A 16,708-nucleotide genomic window follows, 5' to 3' on the forward strand; every position below is an offset into this window, starting at 1 on the left:
TCAGTTAATTATTTTTCAGTTACTGAAGAAAAAAGGTAAACGCTTTCTCTGCTTTCTAACCGCAAGTTTTATAAACTAGTTTAATAAAAGATAATGTTTATCAGGAAAGAATATACTTAGATAGTTAATCCCTTCTTTATGTGCCCAGGTAAACATGAAAGAGATACCTGAAATAAATATCAATAATAAATTACAAAGTCAAAATTTTGGCTCAGACAAGGGTGACATGTGAAATGCATAATTATTTTGTTTTAATCAAAATAGATATTAGTCTACCTAGTGTCAACAAAGGGTTGATTGCATGAGTTTCAAACCAAGTTACTGTGAAAATAAACGTACTTTCCAATTAATTGTTTGGATAGGGTATTACTTCTGATCTGTTTCCTGGTGTGAAGCTACCAAAACCAGACTACAATGACCTATTGGAAGCCATCAAAACAAATTGTGATGCTATGAATTTGCAAATGACTGATGTATTTACTCTGAAGATCCTGCAGATATATGAGATGATGATTGTGCGTCATGGCTTTATGATAGTTGGAGAGCCTTTTGGGGGAAAAACATGTGCCTATCGAGTTCTGGCAGGAGCACTGGGAGACATATGTGAGAAGGTATCTAAACATTTTTATAAATATTTCTGGTGAAAACTATTTTCAAACAAATTTTATAAACATATTTTAGTATTTATATTGTATACAGAATTTACTTGAAGGGACTTAAAAGTATAAGGAAAAGCTAAAGATTGAGAAGCTGTACCTCCAAACTTAGGTAAGATAGGATGACCCAATTTTAAATATACACATATCATACATTTAATGCATTCCTACACATGGCATTTTCTTCAGTATTAAATGTCATATTTAGTCACAAGGAGAGAAGAAAGAGTTGGTTGAAGTTTAATCGAAAAGTAAAATTAGGTATCTTTACATGGTTTAAGTGAAAAAAAAACCGAAACCAAACAAAACCCCCAAAAAACCCCAAAACCCAAACCAATTTTGTAACGTCATTTTGACATCAATCTCAGAAATTTACCAAGGCAGTCTTATTTATTCCTTAAACATGGGAAAAATGGGATAGAGAGACAAAAGGGCTTGGCCTGTTGTAATCCCTGTAAGTGTAAGAATAGAGCTTGGGTCTCATGATTGACTGCCTAATTTCAAGTTCACTAACATTAAAAAAAAAAAAAAAAATCCATTTTCATTTATCAAGCCACTGTTGGGTATTAAAATTAAACTTCCAACTACACATGTTAAAGTTGGGATAATTGTCTTTAGACACTTGTAAACCATCTTTCAAATGTAATATGTGTAATGTCTTTATTGCTGTAAACTGATGAAATTTTTATGAAGTTTTAATAATATATAACTGTAAAATTCAAAATAAAACAAATGGCATAATAAATTGCATGTTTGGTATTAACAGATTTTATTATTTTTGTGTCTTCAGGGGCTGATGGAAGAAAACAAAGTTCAGATCACCGTTTTAAATCCCAAATCCATAACAATGGGTCAGCTGTATGGACAATTTGATCCAGTGTCACATGAATGGTCAGATGGCATCCTAGCAGTGAGCTTCAGAGCATTTGCTTCTTCCCCAGTAAGCGCTTAAAAGGCTTAGAGCTTTTTTGGAAATGACTTTTCAATTTATACATTTTAGATTTTAATTCCATGTTGTTTGCACAACCATTGTAGGATTCATATGCTTAATCATTTGAATGCAGAGACTGCAGTTTGGCTTGATTGTAGTATGCTCCATGCAAAGTACTTTTTGGATGCTGGTGAACCAAGATTTATGTTTCAGAAGTCCTTATGTGAAGATAAAGAGGGTTTTATTTGTTTGTTTGCGTATCTTATAAATAAATGAATATTTAATCTTTCTACCATATTGTCATTCCTTATTTTGTCTGATTATGGCCCAAATCCATGCTGTTTATGTATATGGGCATTTTGACATTTATTTTGGTAGACACTGCTGTTTGAGTGTGGCTTATGGCTGACCTTCCATTAAAGTCTATTGAAATATTTTCACCGAGTGTAATAAAACATGTGTCTACCTGACAGACACTTTATTTTTTGCTAATGATTGCAGTATTGGACTCTTTGCCCCTATAAACTTAAATAAACTAATAGTATATTGAAGTTGATCAATGCAAAGTTTACCATGTCTAATAACATTTGCAGAACTGCACAACTGCTTTGTACTTTCCTATAAGAAATGTGGTTAATACCTATGACTATTTGCTTGTATTGTAAAAAACCAGACATATTACAGTTAGATATTACCATATTCCTTAAATTAGTCCTATTGACTTCCATGGTAAGTGCAGTAGGTATTACTGATGAGCAGTAACTTGTATTAATGGTCTCACTGTATATACTCAAAGTATTTGAATATGTTGCAGTTTGATAGAAACAATGTACTGGATTGCAAGTATAAGTGAAAGAAACCAGTCAAAGATATTAACCTATAGTTAACTACAGTATATGCTTTAAAGTTATAAAACTACATTGTGAATATAGATTGTGATTTCAGAAACTGCTTGCGAATACAACTCTGTTCTCCAAGTATTTTCACTGGAAAATAGCTCTAAAATATTTATTTTACAGTAAATACAATAAAATAAATTGCAAATATTTGATTTAAAATATTTTATGCAAACCAGACTCCAGATAGGAAATGGCTGGTTTTTGATGGACCAGTGGATGCAGTATGGATTGAGAATATGAATACTGTGCTTGATGATAATAAGAAGTTGTGCCTTATGAGTGGAGAGATCATCAAAATGTCACAGCAAATGAGCCTTATTTTTGAACCAATGGATCTAGAAGTTGCTTCTCCTGCTACTGTAAGTACCTGTCTCTGAAAGACTGATTACAAATGTCTTTCATTCTTGCAATATATATTCTAATTTTTAAAAAATATACTTAACTGAGAATAGTAATTATAAATTTGATATTTCTTTGATATATGTTTAAAGTAAAGAACATTGTAGCTTGGTTTTCTTGTTTAACTTTTTCATAATCTTACATTATGATGTACATATTTACATATGTAATGTAAATTACATATACAGACGACCCTGTAACTTCTGTAAAGAGTCTGGCCCTTGCAAGTGCCTGACAAGGAAAATAAAATCATTCATGTGCAAATCTTTAATTTCCCAGACAAATTCTGGTAAACCCAACAATCACTGCATTTCTGGCACCTGTCTATATCTATCACACCTATTTTTTCTAATGGCACTTTGTGGAATGCAAAAATTTTCTCTTGAATATGAATAGAGGTTCAAATAATAATATAAACAGAACAAAATATCTGCATAGTCATACTGGGAAGGAATTTTTACTTACAAATTATAGAAAACTTAATTAAAAATTGTTAGGCACTCTAGTAGTCAGTTTATTATCTTTTGTGATAATAGAGCGAGGTTTGAAACTTGTCTGTCTCAGCGCTCACAGAACCCCACTGTACACTTTATACCAGCTTCTAATAATCCTGTATGTTATATGTTATATATATATATGTATGTATGTTATAACCCTGAATGTCATTTGAAGTTATTGTAGATAGGAAAAAAAACTTTAGAGATTGCATAAGATAACATGCACCTGTTTGTTTCTTTATTTTTAGGTTTCAAGGTGTGGTATGATCTATATGGAGCCCCATATGTTAGGCTGGAGGCCATTAATGATGTCTTGGCTAAATACAGTGCATTCAGGAATCAGCTCTATGCATAAAGAATTTATAATAGGCCTGTTTGACAGAATGGTTCCGCTCTGTCTTGAGTTTATTAGGAAATACACGAAGGTAGGATAAAGAACTTTTCTGAGGAACTAAGAGTGTATGAATTATTTTCAATTCCAAGTGCCAAAGGAACAAATTGTTTTATTTGGACCGTATTAATTTATTTAAAAACAGCTGTTAAGATGAAGGCTGTGAGCAAGGTTTCTGTATTTATTGTTCAGTTTGCTTCTGAATGTATTTTAGACATGTTTATCCTACAGTATTTTTTTATCTTCACAGTGAGGAAAAAGACCCCACCATCTAGTGGTCTTTTTTCAGTGCGTAACACACACCTGCAACTGAGAGTATTTCTTCTTTCTTTTTAGGAACTTTCTCCTACTTCAGATACAAACTTAATTCGATCACTGATGAATCTGATGGACTGCATGATGGATGAATTTGCTGATGAAGTAAAAGTTAAAGCTATGAATGACCATGACATTTTCTCTTGGCTTGAGGTAGGCAGTTTGTTTAACATACAGAATAGGGAACTCCAAACCAGGCTTTAGTGAAATGGATTTCACAAGCAATAAAACCTATATTTTGTCATTAGAATACATATTTTGTAATGTCCATTGAGGAAAATACTATTACCTTCTTCGTAGTTGAAGTATAGTTGAGTCTGATGTGTTTGATCTCTTGATATAAATTTATATATCTATATATATATATAAAAAAATTTAATGAATGTTATACTAGCCAGCCAAAGTTGTATATGATTCTCCAATTTCTGTTATCTCAGTTTATTGGTAGTTAGATCAATGCTATCTAAGGATTACAATTCAAGGAAAGCCCTCTTAAAGACATAGCTATCACTTTCAATAACAGAAAGATAATCTAAATTGTTCTGGAATAAAAAGCAGTCTATGCTTGAACTTTCTCAAAATAAGAGCTCTGCACTGAGCAAGTCAGGCATTTTGCTACACAGCAAAGGTGATGAGATGCTGATAGTTAACATAAATGGTGTTCTGTTTTACCAGCAGCATGGTTCCATACGGCAAACATAAAATCAAGTTGGTCCAGCGTAATTCTATTGTGATTTGTGGCAAAGGTTTCTTTGACTTCAGCGAATAAGAACTTTGTAATATGCAGGTACTGAAGTTACATTTTGGTTTTTTCCAACTCTAGGGTATTTTTTTGTTTTCACTGATATGGTCTGTCGGAGCTAGCTGTAGAGAAGATGATCAACTGAAATTTGACAAAGTTGTGCGAGAAATGCTTAATGGACCAATTAGTGAGGAGACAAAAGAGCATTATAAATTGTTGAGCAGTATTGATCAACAGCCTTCAAAAGCTTTCACAGTCCCATTTCCAACAGAAGGAACAATTTATGATTATCGTTTTGTCAAAAAGGTGAGGATTGCAAAATAAGATGTGGACTTCCATTTTGAAGTAATCTTTTATGAATGCTACAAGGTGTGTATTGTTATCGTGAATTTGTTCCTGCTGTCTGCTTCTTTTATCTTTTATCTGGCCTATTCAAGGCCAGGCATCCATCCTTGCAAGCTAGTGATTGTCTAGTGTTCTGGCTGGGTCTTGCAGTACCAAAGCCTGTCTTTTTGGCTACCAGAATAATTGCCTGTTGTGGCAGAACAAGTTTGCAGAAAATCTCAACCAGTTATTTTTTTCTGTTATTTTTTTATTCTTGATTTCTTGCAAGATTATTTTATTTTGGGTTTCAGCCCTTTTCTTAGGTTGCGGAAGCACTTGATATACTTTAGGGCATAAATCTTTCATTACTGTAGTAGGCTACTTCTGTGCCTCTTCTTCTCTGCCCCTTTTTCCTGGGATTAAGATGTGAATCCATGATGCATCTCTCCCAGTGGAGAAGACGACTTCACACACTGGATCTAGTATGCTCCAGAGACTCCAAGATAAAATAAATGTGCCTTTTTTTTTTTTTGAGTTTGTTATTCCTGTGAAATCCTGTTGCAGTACAGTGAGAATTACTTTTGTCTAGACTTCAGCTCATGCATGATTCCTGTATCTTGCCACGGAAGTGGCTGAGATTGCAATCAACAGTAAAGGCTTTATGTCTTCTGATCATAATCTATAAAAACATGTTCTTCCAGTAAAGGGGGTTTTATGTTCAGAGGTGGAAATAAGTCCCTTTTAAGAAAGACTTAAGGAGACAGCAATCCCTAGAAATTTCATATGACTTCTATCTCAAGATAGAAATTTTTGGGATAGGATGAAATATACAGTTGTTTCAGGGCTATTTACAGTTTTTAAAAATCTCCTTGTATTAATTTACTGCTGGAGAGTTTTGACATCTTTTAAGACTCATCTAGTAGGCTGATCTAAAAGACAAAGCTTTGCTGTGGAGCTTCAGCACTAAAATTAATCTGCCCTCAAATTCCATAGTTTGGAAGTATTTATTATGAGTGAGAGTCTGAAAAGGCTAACTATGCTTTTTTAGTTTTAGTAATTAAATTTATACAGTAATTTCCTATTTTATTACATATTTATATACTATAATAATGTATATATAAATATATGTATTTTTCCATTGTATATATATAATATGTGTACAGATATAAAAGGTAAGATAAAGTCCCTGTCTTTCAGTAGTTGCATGCTTCGGGCACAGGTGTTGTGTTTCAAGTACTCTCTATTGAAAGCACTGCATTCTGAAACAAACCTATGAAATGATTTTTTAATCCTTTTAAAAATTGATTGATAACCCCATCTGTTAAGTCACAGAACTTTGATTTTTCTATTTCCATTGGTTCTATGCTGTTTTTTCCTGTTTATTATAAATATATGACTTCCATATAAATTAAAATAGGGAGCAGGAATTTGGGAACCCTGGGTAGAAACGCTCAAATCGGCTCCTCCTATACCTCAAGATACGATGTTTAGTGAAATAATTGTACCAACTCTGGATACTGTTCGATACATGGCATTGATGGAATTGTTGACAGTGCATCAAAAACCTTCTATATTTGTGGGGCCAACAGGAACTGGAAAAAGTACCTATATTACTGTAAGTACTTTTAATACTGACATTAGACATAGTTATAAAAGGGGTAAGATGAGGAATAATTTGATAACTTTTTTTTTAAAAAGGAAAATGAGACATGAATTGTTGGATATTATGAAATGAAATTACGGGCAACTAAAAATGCAGTTGTGTAGCTGAAGGTGGTGGTTTTGGGGTTTTGGTTTTTTTTTCTTCTCTGCACTTCCTGACTAAATTCTTAAGAAGCACCCAGATATCCACTGGAATAAGCTGCTAACAGAACCCAAACAGGACTATTTAGTTTGGTTCTTGTATTAATATACTTTGCATTGTGATTGTAGATAGACTTAGGATAGTCTACACAGACACTGATGCACAAAGACTAAACCATTTAATAAGACATACAGTCAGGATTGCTCCGAACAAGAAAAGGAATGCATACGTCTTAGAGTTAGACACAGCAAAAATGTGTGCTGCTGTTATTGTGGAAAAGTTTAGTAGATAACCTTTCCTAGTCAGATGCTACTATGGCAATTCCATGCACGGGGAAAGAGGGAAGAACAAGAATTTGTCCCTGAAAGAAATGTGAAGTCAAAAAGTTAATAGCAGTATTACCAAAGAATTCTTTATAGAAAAAGACTATAGTGGGAAGGGGAATTGGCTAGTCAAGATCTTCCCAGGCAGTTTTCTTCAGATAACCAGTTAGCTATATCTGTCATTGCAATGAAAAGCAGCTGCCCATTTCAAGAGAAATCAAAACAATTATGTGTCCTGTTTTATAGAATGCCAAATATTCTTTACCCATCTTTGAGAGAAAATGAAAAAGCAGCACTAATAATAATGATAATCTTATTTGACTTTAGCTTTTGGCAGTACACAATTTCTGTTATTTCTGAAACAAAATCTTGGCAAAATACTAATACTTGATCTAGTTTTAGGATTTTTAAACTTGATATAATCTTCCTGCAGAAAGGCAAAAAAGGATAGTTTTTTAGTATATAAACAGTTAATTGTTTCAACATGATTCTTTAATTTTCTAGGAAGTAGCAATGTCAACAATTGTTTAATATTTAAAGAAGTTATGTTATACATTGGTATCTCAAATCAGCCATCTTGTCTAGACTAATATTATATTGCATATTTTTATATTTGACACACACAATACATTAAAAAGACTATTAACGTAGTAAAATAGAGAGTTCAGAAGCTGATAAATTCTACCTTATACAATAATTTGACATCTCTTGTGCATTCATTATGATAAACTCTTGAATTGCATGATCATACACTTTTTTTTCTCCCCTGTAGGATTCCAGTCTTACCACTACGGGTATTCGTCTATATACTTTTTTAAAAAAAGAAAAAAAGACTGTTTTACGTAGAACCTCTGCTCCACTTGCAGAACTTAAAAAACTTGCAGTAAATTCAGGAAAACAGCAGCTTTGGGGATGTTTCTGTCCCTGTCAGTGACAGATGTCCTCTGTAACAGTAGACAAGTCACCTAAGTCAAACTTTTCACAGGCAATTATTGTGTTCCCCATTTTCTGGAGGGCTGATTTGAATCCATGGATTCTGATTTGCAGAAGCGGTGTTCTTAAAAAATCAAGTTGTTGTTATCTGAAGTTAGATATCTAACTGGATAATATTTTGCCCGTTACTTTTCCATATCTTTGTACTGGTATGTACCATATAAAAGCTTGTTAGAAAATCATTAATTTTGTCTTTGATTATGATTTGAATTCTGTTCAATAAATAAGATGAGCACTGAAAAGAAAACAAATCATTGACAGCTGTTTTAAGTTATCAGTGTGCATTTTTATATTGAAAGAGGCAAGATATACTTAGTTCTGAGTGTGCCTAATGATAATTAAAACACGTGATAGTAAGTAATAAAAACATTTAATGTAAGTAATGACTTGGTACAGCCAAACGCAATATATTTCTCAGAGCTTGTGAAATTCTAATCAAAACGAGTAACAATCTTGTAAAAAGCGTTGTAGCTTCAGGTATTAGAATAAGAGATCAAGTTTAATGTTTTTTTATGTTTTCCATGTCTACAAGTATTATTTTGTCTGTCTAAAGGGATTAGTCAGTCTTTATAATTGCAAACAGACTTTATTTTCTTTTTGAAATAATTGAGTCATTGTTATGTTGGGATAGAGTATTTCCTTTTTTTTCATCTCCAGTCACCAAGTGATGCTTTGTTCTTTTTAATTTTGTCATGTGGTTATTAAAATAATAATATATAGAAATATAGAAATACATAATAAAAATATTGAAAATTATTCTAATACTCTAGATTAAAAATTTTAGATAAATTTTAATTCTTCAGACAGATCTGACAGATACTGTGGGTTATATCCTGATACCATCAGTCTTTCTGGGAGACTATTAAAGCCTGACAGGCAATGGAACTGTGCCAATAGAGTGTTCATGCTGTTGAGGTTCATTTACAGAATTTTCCAAATTCAGTATTTTTCACTGGTTTCCATCTAGATCTGTGGGAAAGTATACTTTTGAAGCAAAAAGGGGATATGCGAGTGGAGATAACGGCAAAACCATTATTGCATTTTTAGCTAATGAGATTCTCTAAGTAAATCATAAGAGAGAAGGAAGAAGCCATTCCTCTGAGCAGTGCAAAATTGCTTTTACTTGTTCTTTGTTCCTCCAGTGTGACTTTTTGTAGAGGATTTTTCTTCTGTTGATTGCTCCAGTGCAATCAGCGTGAAGCCTGTGTATATTCACTTGTTTTGCAGAGGGAGCAAAACTTGAAAGTTATGTAAGCAGATAAAATAAATTTGGCTTTATGGTCTTGAATCTGTTATCTTTCCTTCCTTTTGTGTGATAAAAATTAACTGAGAAGTAATTGACTAAGGATTATTTAACCTCGTTTTGTTTTTAAGTTACTTTTCTGAAATAATTTTGAAGAAAATAAATGTTAAGTAACTAAATAGTAAGACTGGACCTGTTCATAAAAGACTGTTCCTGGAATATTGATGTCAGAAATATAATAAAGCATATGTAAAAAAATTGTTTGTAATGAAGAATATGACTAGTTTCTACTGCCCAGTTCATTTCTGGGGTGATAGTTAAGAATGTGGTATTTCTTGGGAGTTCAGAACTGATCAAAAGAGTAAAAGAAATATGGCCATTGAGTCACATTTCTTTATAGTTTCCACGAGTTGTCATTGTTATGTTTTTGTGCAGCAGCTCAGATTTTTCCTTCAAGGATAGAGATTAAACATTCCTTCTGCTGAAAAGACTGTACAGTCTGGAAAGTCCCAACAGCTGTTGGCAGAGATTAAACTATTCATTAGAAACATTACTTTATATGCAATAATGCTCTGTATCAACTGCTGGAAGGATGGAAGGGTATCTTCCTGCCGTGGTTTTACTCATGTGTGGGTAAGAAATGAGTCCCATTCAGTCTTATTTGAAATGCTGACTTTGATCCAGATTTCCCCCAGATGTTAAATTGCAGCTAATGTAAGGGAGTTTGGGAGGTAGTTAGCATTATAAAATACTACCAGTCTTGATGGTAAAGCTTATCTTTAAATATTCTTGCTATGCCCTTCAAAGGAAATATTCTTGGAAACTCATCAAAACTAAATATTTGGACCTGTGGATACTTTTGCACGTTTGGGTGTGAATTAGTACAGGCAATATATGTCAACTCTAATTAGTAATATGAAGTATTTTGTGTGCAAAATATTGACATGCTGAACTTATATAATACAATAGGTAGATTTTTTTTGAGAAAATGCAAAAATGTCTATATTGGAGGTAGAAATTTTTGTCTGACAAATGAAGTTTATTATGTTTTAAATTATTCCAGAATATTGGTGTATCTGATGAAATATTATTAGAGTTCTCTTAGAGATTAATTACGACTTTATAATTTTAAATGAAATAAAAATTATTGCTATTTGCTAAAGTGATATAAAATTTGTTTATCTGTGTATATAGTTTAATTTTCTCCTCTTCACAATCCTTCCAGAATTTTCTTTTAAATAATTTGAATAAAGAAGTCTACAAGCCACTGCTCATTAACTTTTCAGCACAAACTACAGCAGCTCAGACTCAGAATATTATAATGTCCAAGCTGGACAAAAGGAGAAGAGGAATTTTTGGACCTCCTCTTGGGAAAAGAATGGTAACTGATCTATTTCTGTATGTAAATAAGTGTTTAAATGCAAACAAATACGTAAATGCATTATTTTCTCAACTGATTACAGCTGATGTCAAGAAAGGATGCTCAATTTGAAATAAACTGTCAGACTTCTAATTCTTCTAATTTAGATCCTCATGTTTTTCTTCTTTCTCCCTTCTCCCAGTAATATGCATCCTGTTTTAATCAACAGAAGAAAATGTGTTATATGATATGAATAACTGTGAGCAGCATTGTCATACTTCCCCCTCCATATTTTGTGATATTATCCTTGAGATAAGAGTTCTGTATGGGTAAACTTGTTGCTGACAGCATAGATCTTGACAGTATTGTGGTTTCAGAGTTTTATAGAAATCTTGAAGTGAAATCATGTATGGTTTGTCACTTGTTCAAGGCCTGGATCTCATATCTTGTGCAGAAATTACAGAACCTTGTTCAGCTTTCAGATTATTACCTCTTGTTGCTCACCTACATGGGCATCAGTGAACTGTGAAGAGAGATGTGGAATATATCAAAAGGGGTTACAGACCTCTGGGGGCAAAGGAAGAAGATATAGGAACCAAGGGTGGTATTCTCCTTGATCCTTTGGATAAAGGGAAAAGATAAGGTAGGAGTGGATGTAGACTGCCAGTCCAAGGGAAGTGTTTACTCGTTTTTACTCAGTGCTTATTAAAATGGAATACTGTGATAAGTGTTGGACCCTCCAGTACAGGAAGAATTTTGATAGTTCAAGCAGATTAAGTCACTAGTGGTACACCCCAGGGGTTGATATTGGGGCCAATACTGTTTAACCTCTTCATTAAGGATATGTATGCTGGGACAGAGTGCACCCTCAGCAAGTTCACAGATGATACAGAACTGAAAGGAGTGGCTGATACACCAGATGGTTGTGCTGGAGGCAATACTTAGGCTCTACTCAGCACTGGTGAAGCCACATCTCAAGTGCTTTGGACAGTTCTGGGCTCCCCAGTACAAGAAAGACATGGACTCACTGGAGTGAGTCCAGCGCAGGGCCACAAAGATGATTAAGGGACTGGAGAGGAGAGGCTGAGAGAGCTGGGACTGTTCAGCCTGGAGAAGATAAAGTGGCTCAGCAGGGATCTTATTAATGTGCATGAATACCTGATGAGAAAGGATGAAGAAGAGGGAGCAGACTGTTCTCTGTAGTGCCCACTGAAAGGTCGAGAGGCAATGGGCACAAATTGAAACACATAAGATTCTATCTCAACACAAGAAAACACTTTTTTATTGTGAAGTAGGTCAAACAATGGAAAAAGTTGCCCACAGAAGTTGTAGAGTCTCTATCTGTGGAGATAATCAAAACCTGACTGAACACGGTCTTGGTCAGCCTGCCTGTAGCTGATCTTGCTTAGGGTTGGACTAGATGATCTCAAGAAGTCTCTTCCGACCTAAACAATTATGTGAGTCTGTGAGATTGAGCAGAGGACCACCAACCATCACCAGGGGATTGGAGCACAAGCCCTGTGAAGATAAACAGAGGGAACTCTGCTTGTTCAAGCCAGAGAAGAGAAGGCTTTAGGAGGACCAAAAGCAGATTCCCAGTACCTATGAAAAAGTTGTTAAGATGATGCTCTTCATCAGGGTGCACAACAGGAGAATGAGAGCAAATGGTTGTAAATAGAAACAAAGGAGGTTCTGATGGGATATAAGGAAAAAGCAGTTTGCTATGAGGGTAATTAAGCAGAGGAACCCAGCCCAGAGAAGCTATGGCATCTCTGTCTGTGAAGGTTTTCAAGACCTGACTAGATAAAGTCCGGAGGAAGCTGGTATGAAATCAGTGTTGAGAAATCAGCTTTGAGCATGAGGTTGAACTCAATGAACTTCAAGGTTCCTTCCTACCTGGATAGTTCACTTGTTTTGGAAGCATTAAAGGAGATTTCAAAGCTTTTATGTTGTTACCAGTGATGCCTGCCAAACCATTCAAGATCAATGGAACTCTGAGTACTCAGAAGCTTGAGGAGGATATTAGAGAGGACCTCTTCCCGCCTCCCCCCCCCCCCGCCCCAGAGAGCAAATTCTTGTGCAAGGAGTTGCAATGAGGCTGAAAAATGAAATCTAAGGAGTTTCCATTATCTCTTTTTTTCTTTTTCCCAACCTAGGTTAAGGAAAAATTTTGGTTTTAAGGAAAATTTAGAAATTATTAAGTTTAAAATGCAGTGATAGGTGTGTATGATTTAATACTGGTACTTTTAGGGTACCTATAGACTTTTTACATTTGCAGCCTTGTTTTCTTAGTTTCAGTATTTCCTAGCTATTATTTAATAAATGCTTGTTACCAAGAGCAAAATGTGTTAATGTTAAAAGTTCCTTAAGGAAGTACCATTTAAAGTTAAAGTGGTTTAAGCTATTGCCCTGCCTCCCCCTCCAAGCTATTCTTCTAAGATGTATTTTAGCCCAGTCTTAAAACTGTAAAGATACTTTGAAGGGATAAATTCTGTCTTGATCTTTATTAGTCAAGAACACTCCAAACCATTTCAGTATGTTGCCCAAATAGCAGTGCTAAATAAGATACAAGGCCCATGAATTAACCTGTCTTTCTTTTGACCAAATTTCTACTCTGTATCAGTTAGAGAATGAGATGAAAGACAGATAAAATGCATACATGTGTTTCTAGAATTTGCATCAGTTGCATTAGGTTAGTTGTGTGAAGATGGTTCTTAATCAGCAGCCAAGAAAGATGTAATATTTAATAGATTTAAAAACAGAACAATAGTCTCACTGCAGTTTGCGATTTTTGTGGGTCTTCTTGACTCCTTTTTTCCAAGAAAAGCCGTGTAAGTAGCACAGTAAGGTTTAAATAGCAAGTATTAGTTTACCATCTTTCATTAAATACACTCGGAAATAAGAAGAGAAGCATAGTTTTTCTCTCCTCTATAGGTATGTTTTGTAATGGCTTTAGAGTGGCACAGTTACTTCTTGAGTTTGATTTTTATTTAACTCAGCAACTCCATTAAGAGCTTAGGGCTGCTTTTCAAAAACATGTATTTAGTGTATTACTCTCACTAATTTTAATGGGAGTGAATTGATGTGCAGTGTTTCCAGAATTAAGTGAAATGGTGGCGTATATTCAGTAAAATAAATAAATGCAGAATCCATTATGTTTTTCCTTTCAGGTTGTATTTGTAGATGATGTTAATATGCCAGCACGAGAGGTCTATGGTGCTCAACCACCTGTTGAATTACTACGGCAGTGGTTAGATCACTGGAACTGGTATGACCTTAAAGACTGCTCAATGATTAAACTTGTAGATATTCAGATTGTGTGTGCAATGGGACCACCAGGTAAGAGATGTGTCATATGCTTTTTCCTGTTTCTTTGGTTTCCAAAGGCTGAATGCTTATTGATGCATAGTTTTACAATTTGGCTAGGGATAGGACTTGAGGAACCCTTTCCTTGCAGGAAACATGAACAGCAGTCATAGTGGAGTGGTTGAGGAACAGCAGAGAGACTACAGAAGCCTGCCAGGAAGAAATATTGCTTTTCAGGAACACAAGAATGTGTCTACAAAATATTCATGAAATCCCTTCGGTCTAATGAGACCCTCCATTGGCCTTCAGTCAATTTTATTCTTCTTCAAAACTTTTCTAAATAGCAATAAGTGGTGTTCTTAAGCAGATAAACCTTACTTTGTTTGGCCAAAAAAAAGAAGTAAAGCATATGATGTAAAGAGGTCATTATATTTCTGATAGCCTGCATACACATTGACTATATGAGCTATTTAGTTAAAAAAATTGTCTGGCATATTTTATCAGTTAAAATGAAGAATTAATGTTTCTTTGATGCAGTTGTGATTGCTTTTAAAGAATCTATGCAATCTATTTCCTTCACTACAGCAGGAATCATGTAACAGAATTTCTTTTCACAGAATTGTTCACAGCCCTGTCTCTAACATACCACCTAAAATGTTTGTCATAGCTGAGCACATTCACAGTGTTTAATCAGGCTGTGATTGGTGCTTTCCTTCTATTTTCTGCTTCAACCTCCCTTTCTTTTGTAGCATTGTTTACACACACAAACATGCCAGTGAGCCTTCTCTGTTGATACTACTTTTGTGTTTGGGATGGTGATGCATACTCATGGGATAGGGGTCCACTGTTTCACCTGTCTCGTTTCCTAAAGAAGCAAAACTGCTTCTCGCAATCATTTTAAATTAGAGGCAGTGTTCATCCACAGTTCAAAGCTCTTGATCTAAGTATCATTCTGTGGAATAACCGAGCAGAAGAAAACTGTGAAATAATTTTAAAATTTTGCATCTTAATTTTTCCTAAAGCTTTGGTGAAGTCATGACTTGTACTATGTTCTGGCATAACTTAACTGTGCAGGTCTTTCTTCCCCCCCCCCCCTTTTTTTTTCTTTGTTTTTTTGTTTGTTTGTTTTTTTAACATCAGGAATAGCAAAATCTTACAGGTGCTTTTTCTATAACGCATCCCTGCATGCTACTTTCTTGTTTCAGGGTGATAGTGTAGAAGTGACTTTTGACTGGTCTGAAATTGGGTCAAATTTTCCTTTCCCAGGAGAAGTTTGGAGCCAGTTTTGTTCCAGTACTCTTGTGGTTGAATAGTGAAAAAATGCACTGATCAAATGTACAAGTTATGGTCCTAAGTATTTGTGTCAAATATCACAATTCAGCTTCAGGCCGAAGAATTTATTTTAGTAGCTTTGTACAGGGAGCTACTTCCAGAACTCACAAAATTATATTCTCCTTTCCAGCCTGTGTTTATTTTTTTTCTCCTAATAAGAAATGAAAATCTGGAATCTGTATGTGTATATAGTGCTATTGAAGCAAATATAAAGCTATTTAAAGCTATTGTATGAGGAATAGTGTGGCCAGCAGGAGCAGGGACATGATTGTCCCCCTGTACTCGGCACTGGTGAGGCCGCACCTGGAATACTGTGTCCAGTTTTGGGACCCTCAATACAAGAAAGACATTGAGGTGCTGGAGCGTGTCCAGAGAAGGGCAACGAAGCTGGTGAAGGGTCTGGAGCACAGGTCTTATGAGGAGCGGCTGGGGGAACTGGGGTTGTTTAGCCTGGAAAAAAATTGCTAGGCTTTTACTGTTTTATTTAATTTTTTTCTGCTAGTTATAGTATTAATGCTTTCTAATATTCAGGCGGTGGTCGAAACCCAGTAACACCACGATTCTTGAGACACTTCAATACGGTTACTATTAATAAGTTCGATGATGAATCCATGTACACAATTTTTTCTAGAATCTTAGACTGGCATCTAACAGTATGGTAAGTGACCTCTCTGTATTGGGAAAAATCAAAGTCAGTGTTTAAATTAGGGTACTAGGAAGTCTGCAAGATATGTCTGTAGGACACTGCTCTTGAAAGGAAATGATAATCTTTTATATCCTGTGCCTTTTGAGTTATTCATTACTCCACAGAAGTAGGGCTCATCTTAAAATACTCCAATGGTAAACTTCTTGTTCTGAAGTCTCTAACAGAGGTTAGCTGAGGCTAATTCAGTTACTTGAGATATTTCTGTAGTACAGTATTCTTTGATGTGTAATAAATAAGAACAGAATTTGGTTAGTCATTATTCAAAGAATAGAACTGGAAACTGCTCTTAAATTTCCTGTGGTTTGGAAAGGCTTACTCTGTCTTTGGCCTTTCACCACTGCATAATTTTTAATTCCATTATTAGGAATGGACTTCAATTTTCATTGTCTGTCCATTCTGACAGCTAAGCCCCAAAAGTTGCTCATATCCTGTTTCCAGACCAAGTTTGTGATTTGATAGCTTCTGACCCGTTGAGGGAGAGAGGTCC

The 16,708-nt window shown here is 34.8% G+C and overlaps 1 protein-coding gene across 1 annotated transcript in view; it reads left to right on the forward strand.

Moving 5' to 3' along the window:
• The window catches only part of DNAH7 (dynein axonemal heavy chain 7), a 116,003-nt gene that overhangs the window by 50,633 nt on the left and 48,662 nt on the right, over positions 1–16,708 (forward strand). Inside the window, exons 29-38 of the mRNA XM_075711559.1 lie at positions 363–611; positions 1,447–1,596; positions 2,663–2,845; positions 3,631–3,807; positions 4,110–4,241; positions 4,912–5,136; positions 6,572–6,769; positions 10,743–10,898; positions 14,048–14,216; positions 16,047–16,173. Coding sequence (XP_075567674.1) covers positions 363–611; positions 1,447–1,596; positions 2,663–2,845; positions 3,631–3,807; positions 4,110–4,241; positions 4,912–5,136; positions 6,572–6,769; positions 10,743–10,898; positions 14,048–14,216; positions 16,047–16,173 — 1,766 coding nt within the window. The remainder of the gene's footprint in view (positions 1–362; positions 612–1,446; positions 1,597–2,662; positions 2,846–3,630; positions 3,808–4,109; positions 4,242–4,911; positions 5,137–6,571; positions 6,770–10,742; positions 10,899–14,047; positions 14,217–16,046; positions 16,174–16,708) is intronic.

Source organism: Pelecanus crispus, chromosome 5, assembly GCF_030463565.1.
Source record: "Pelecanus crispus isolate bPelCri1 chromosome 5, bPelCri1.pri, whole genome shotgun sequence".
Taxonomy (NCBI): Eukaryota; Metazoa; Chordata; class Aves; order Pelecaniformes; family Pelecanidae; genus Pelecanus; species Pelecanus crispus.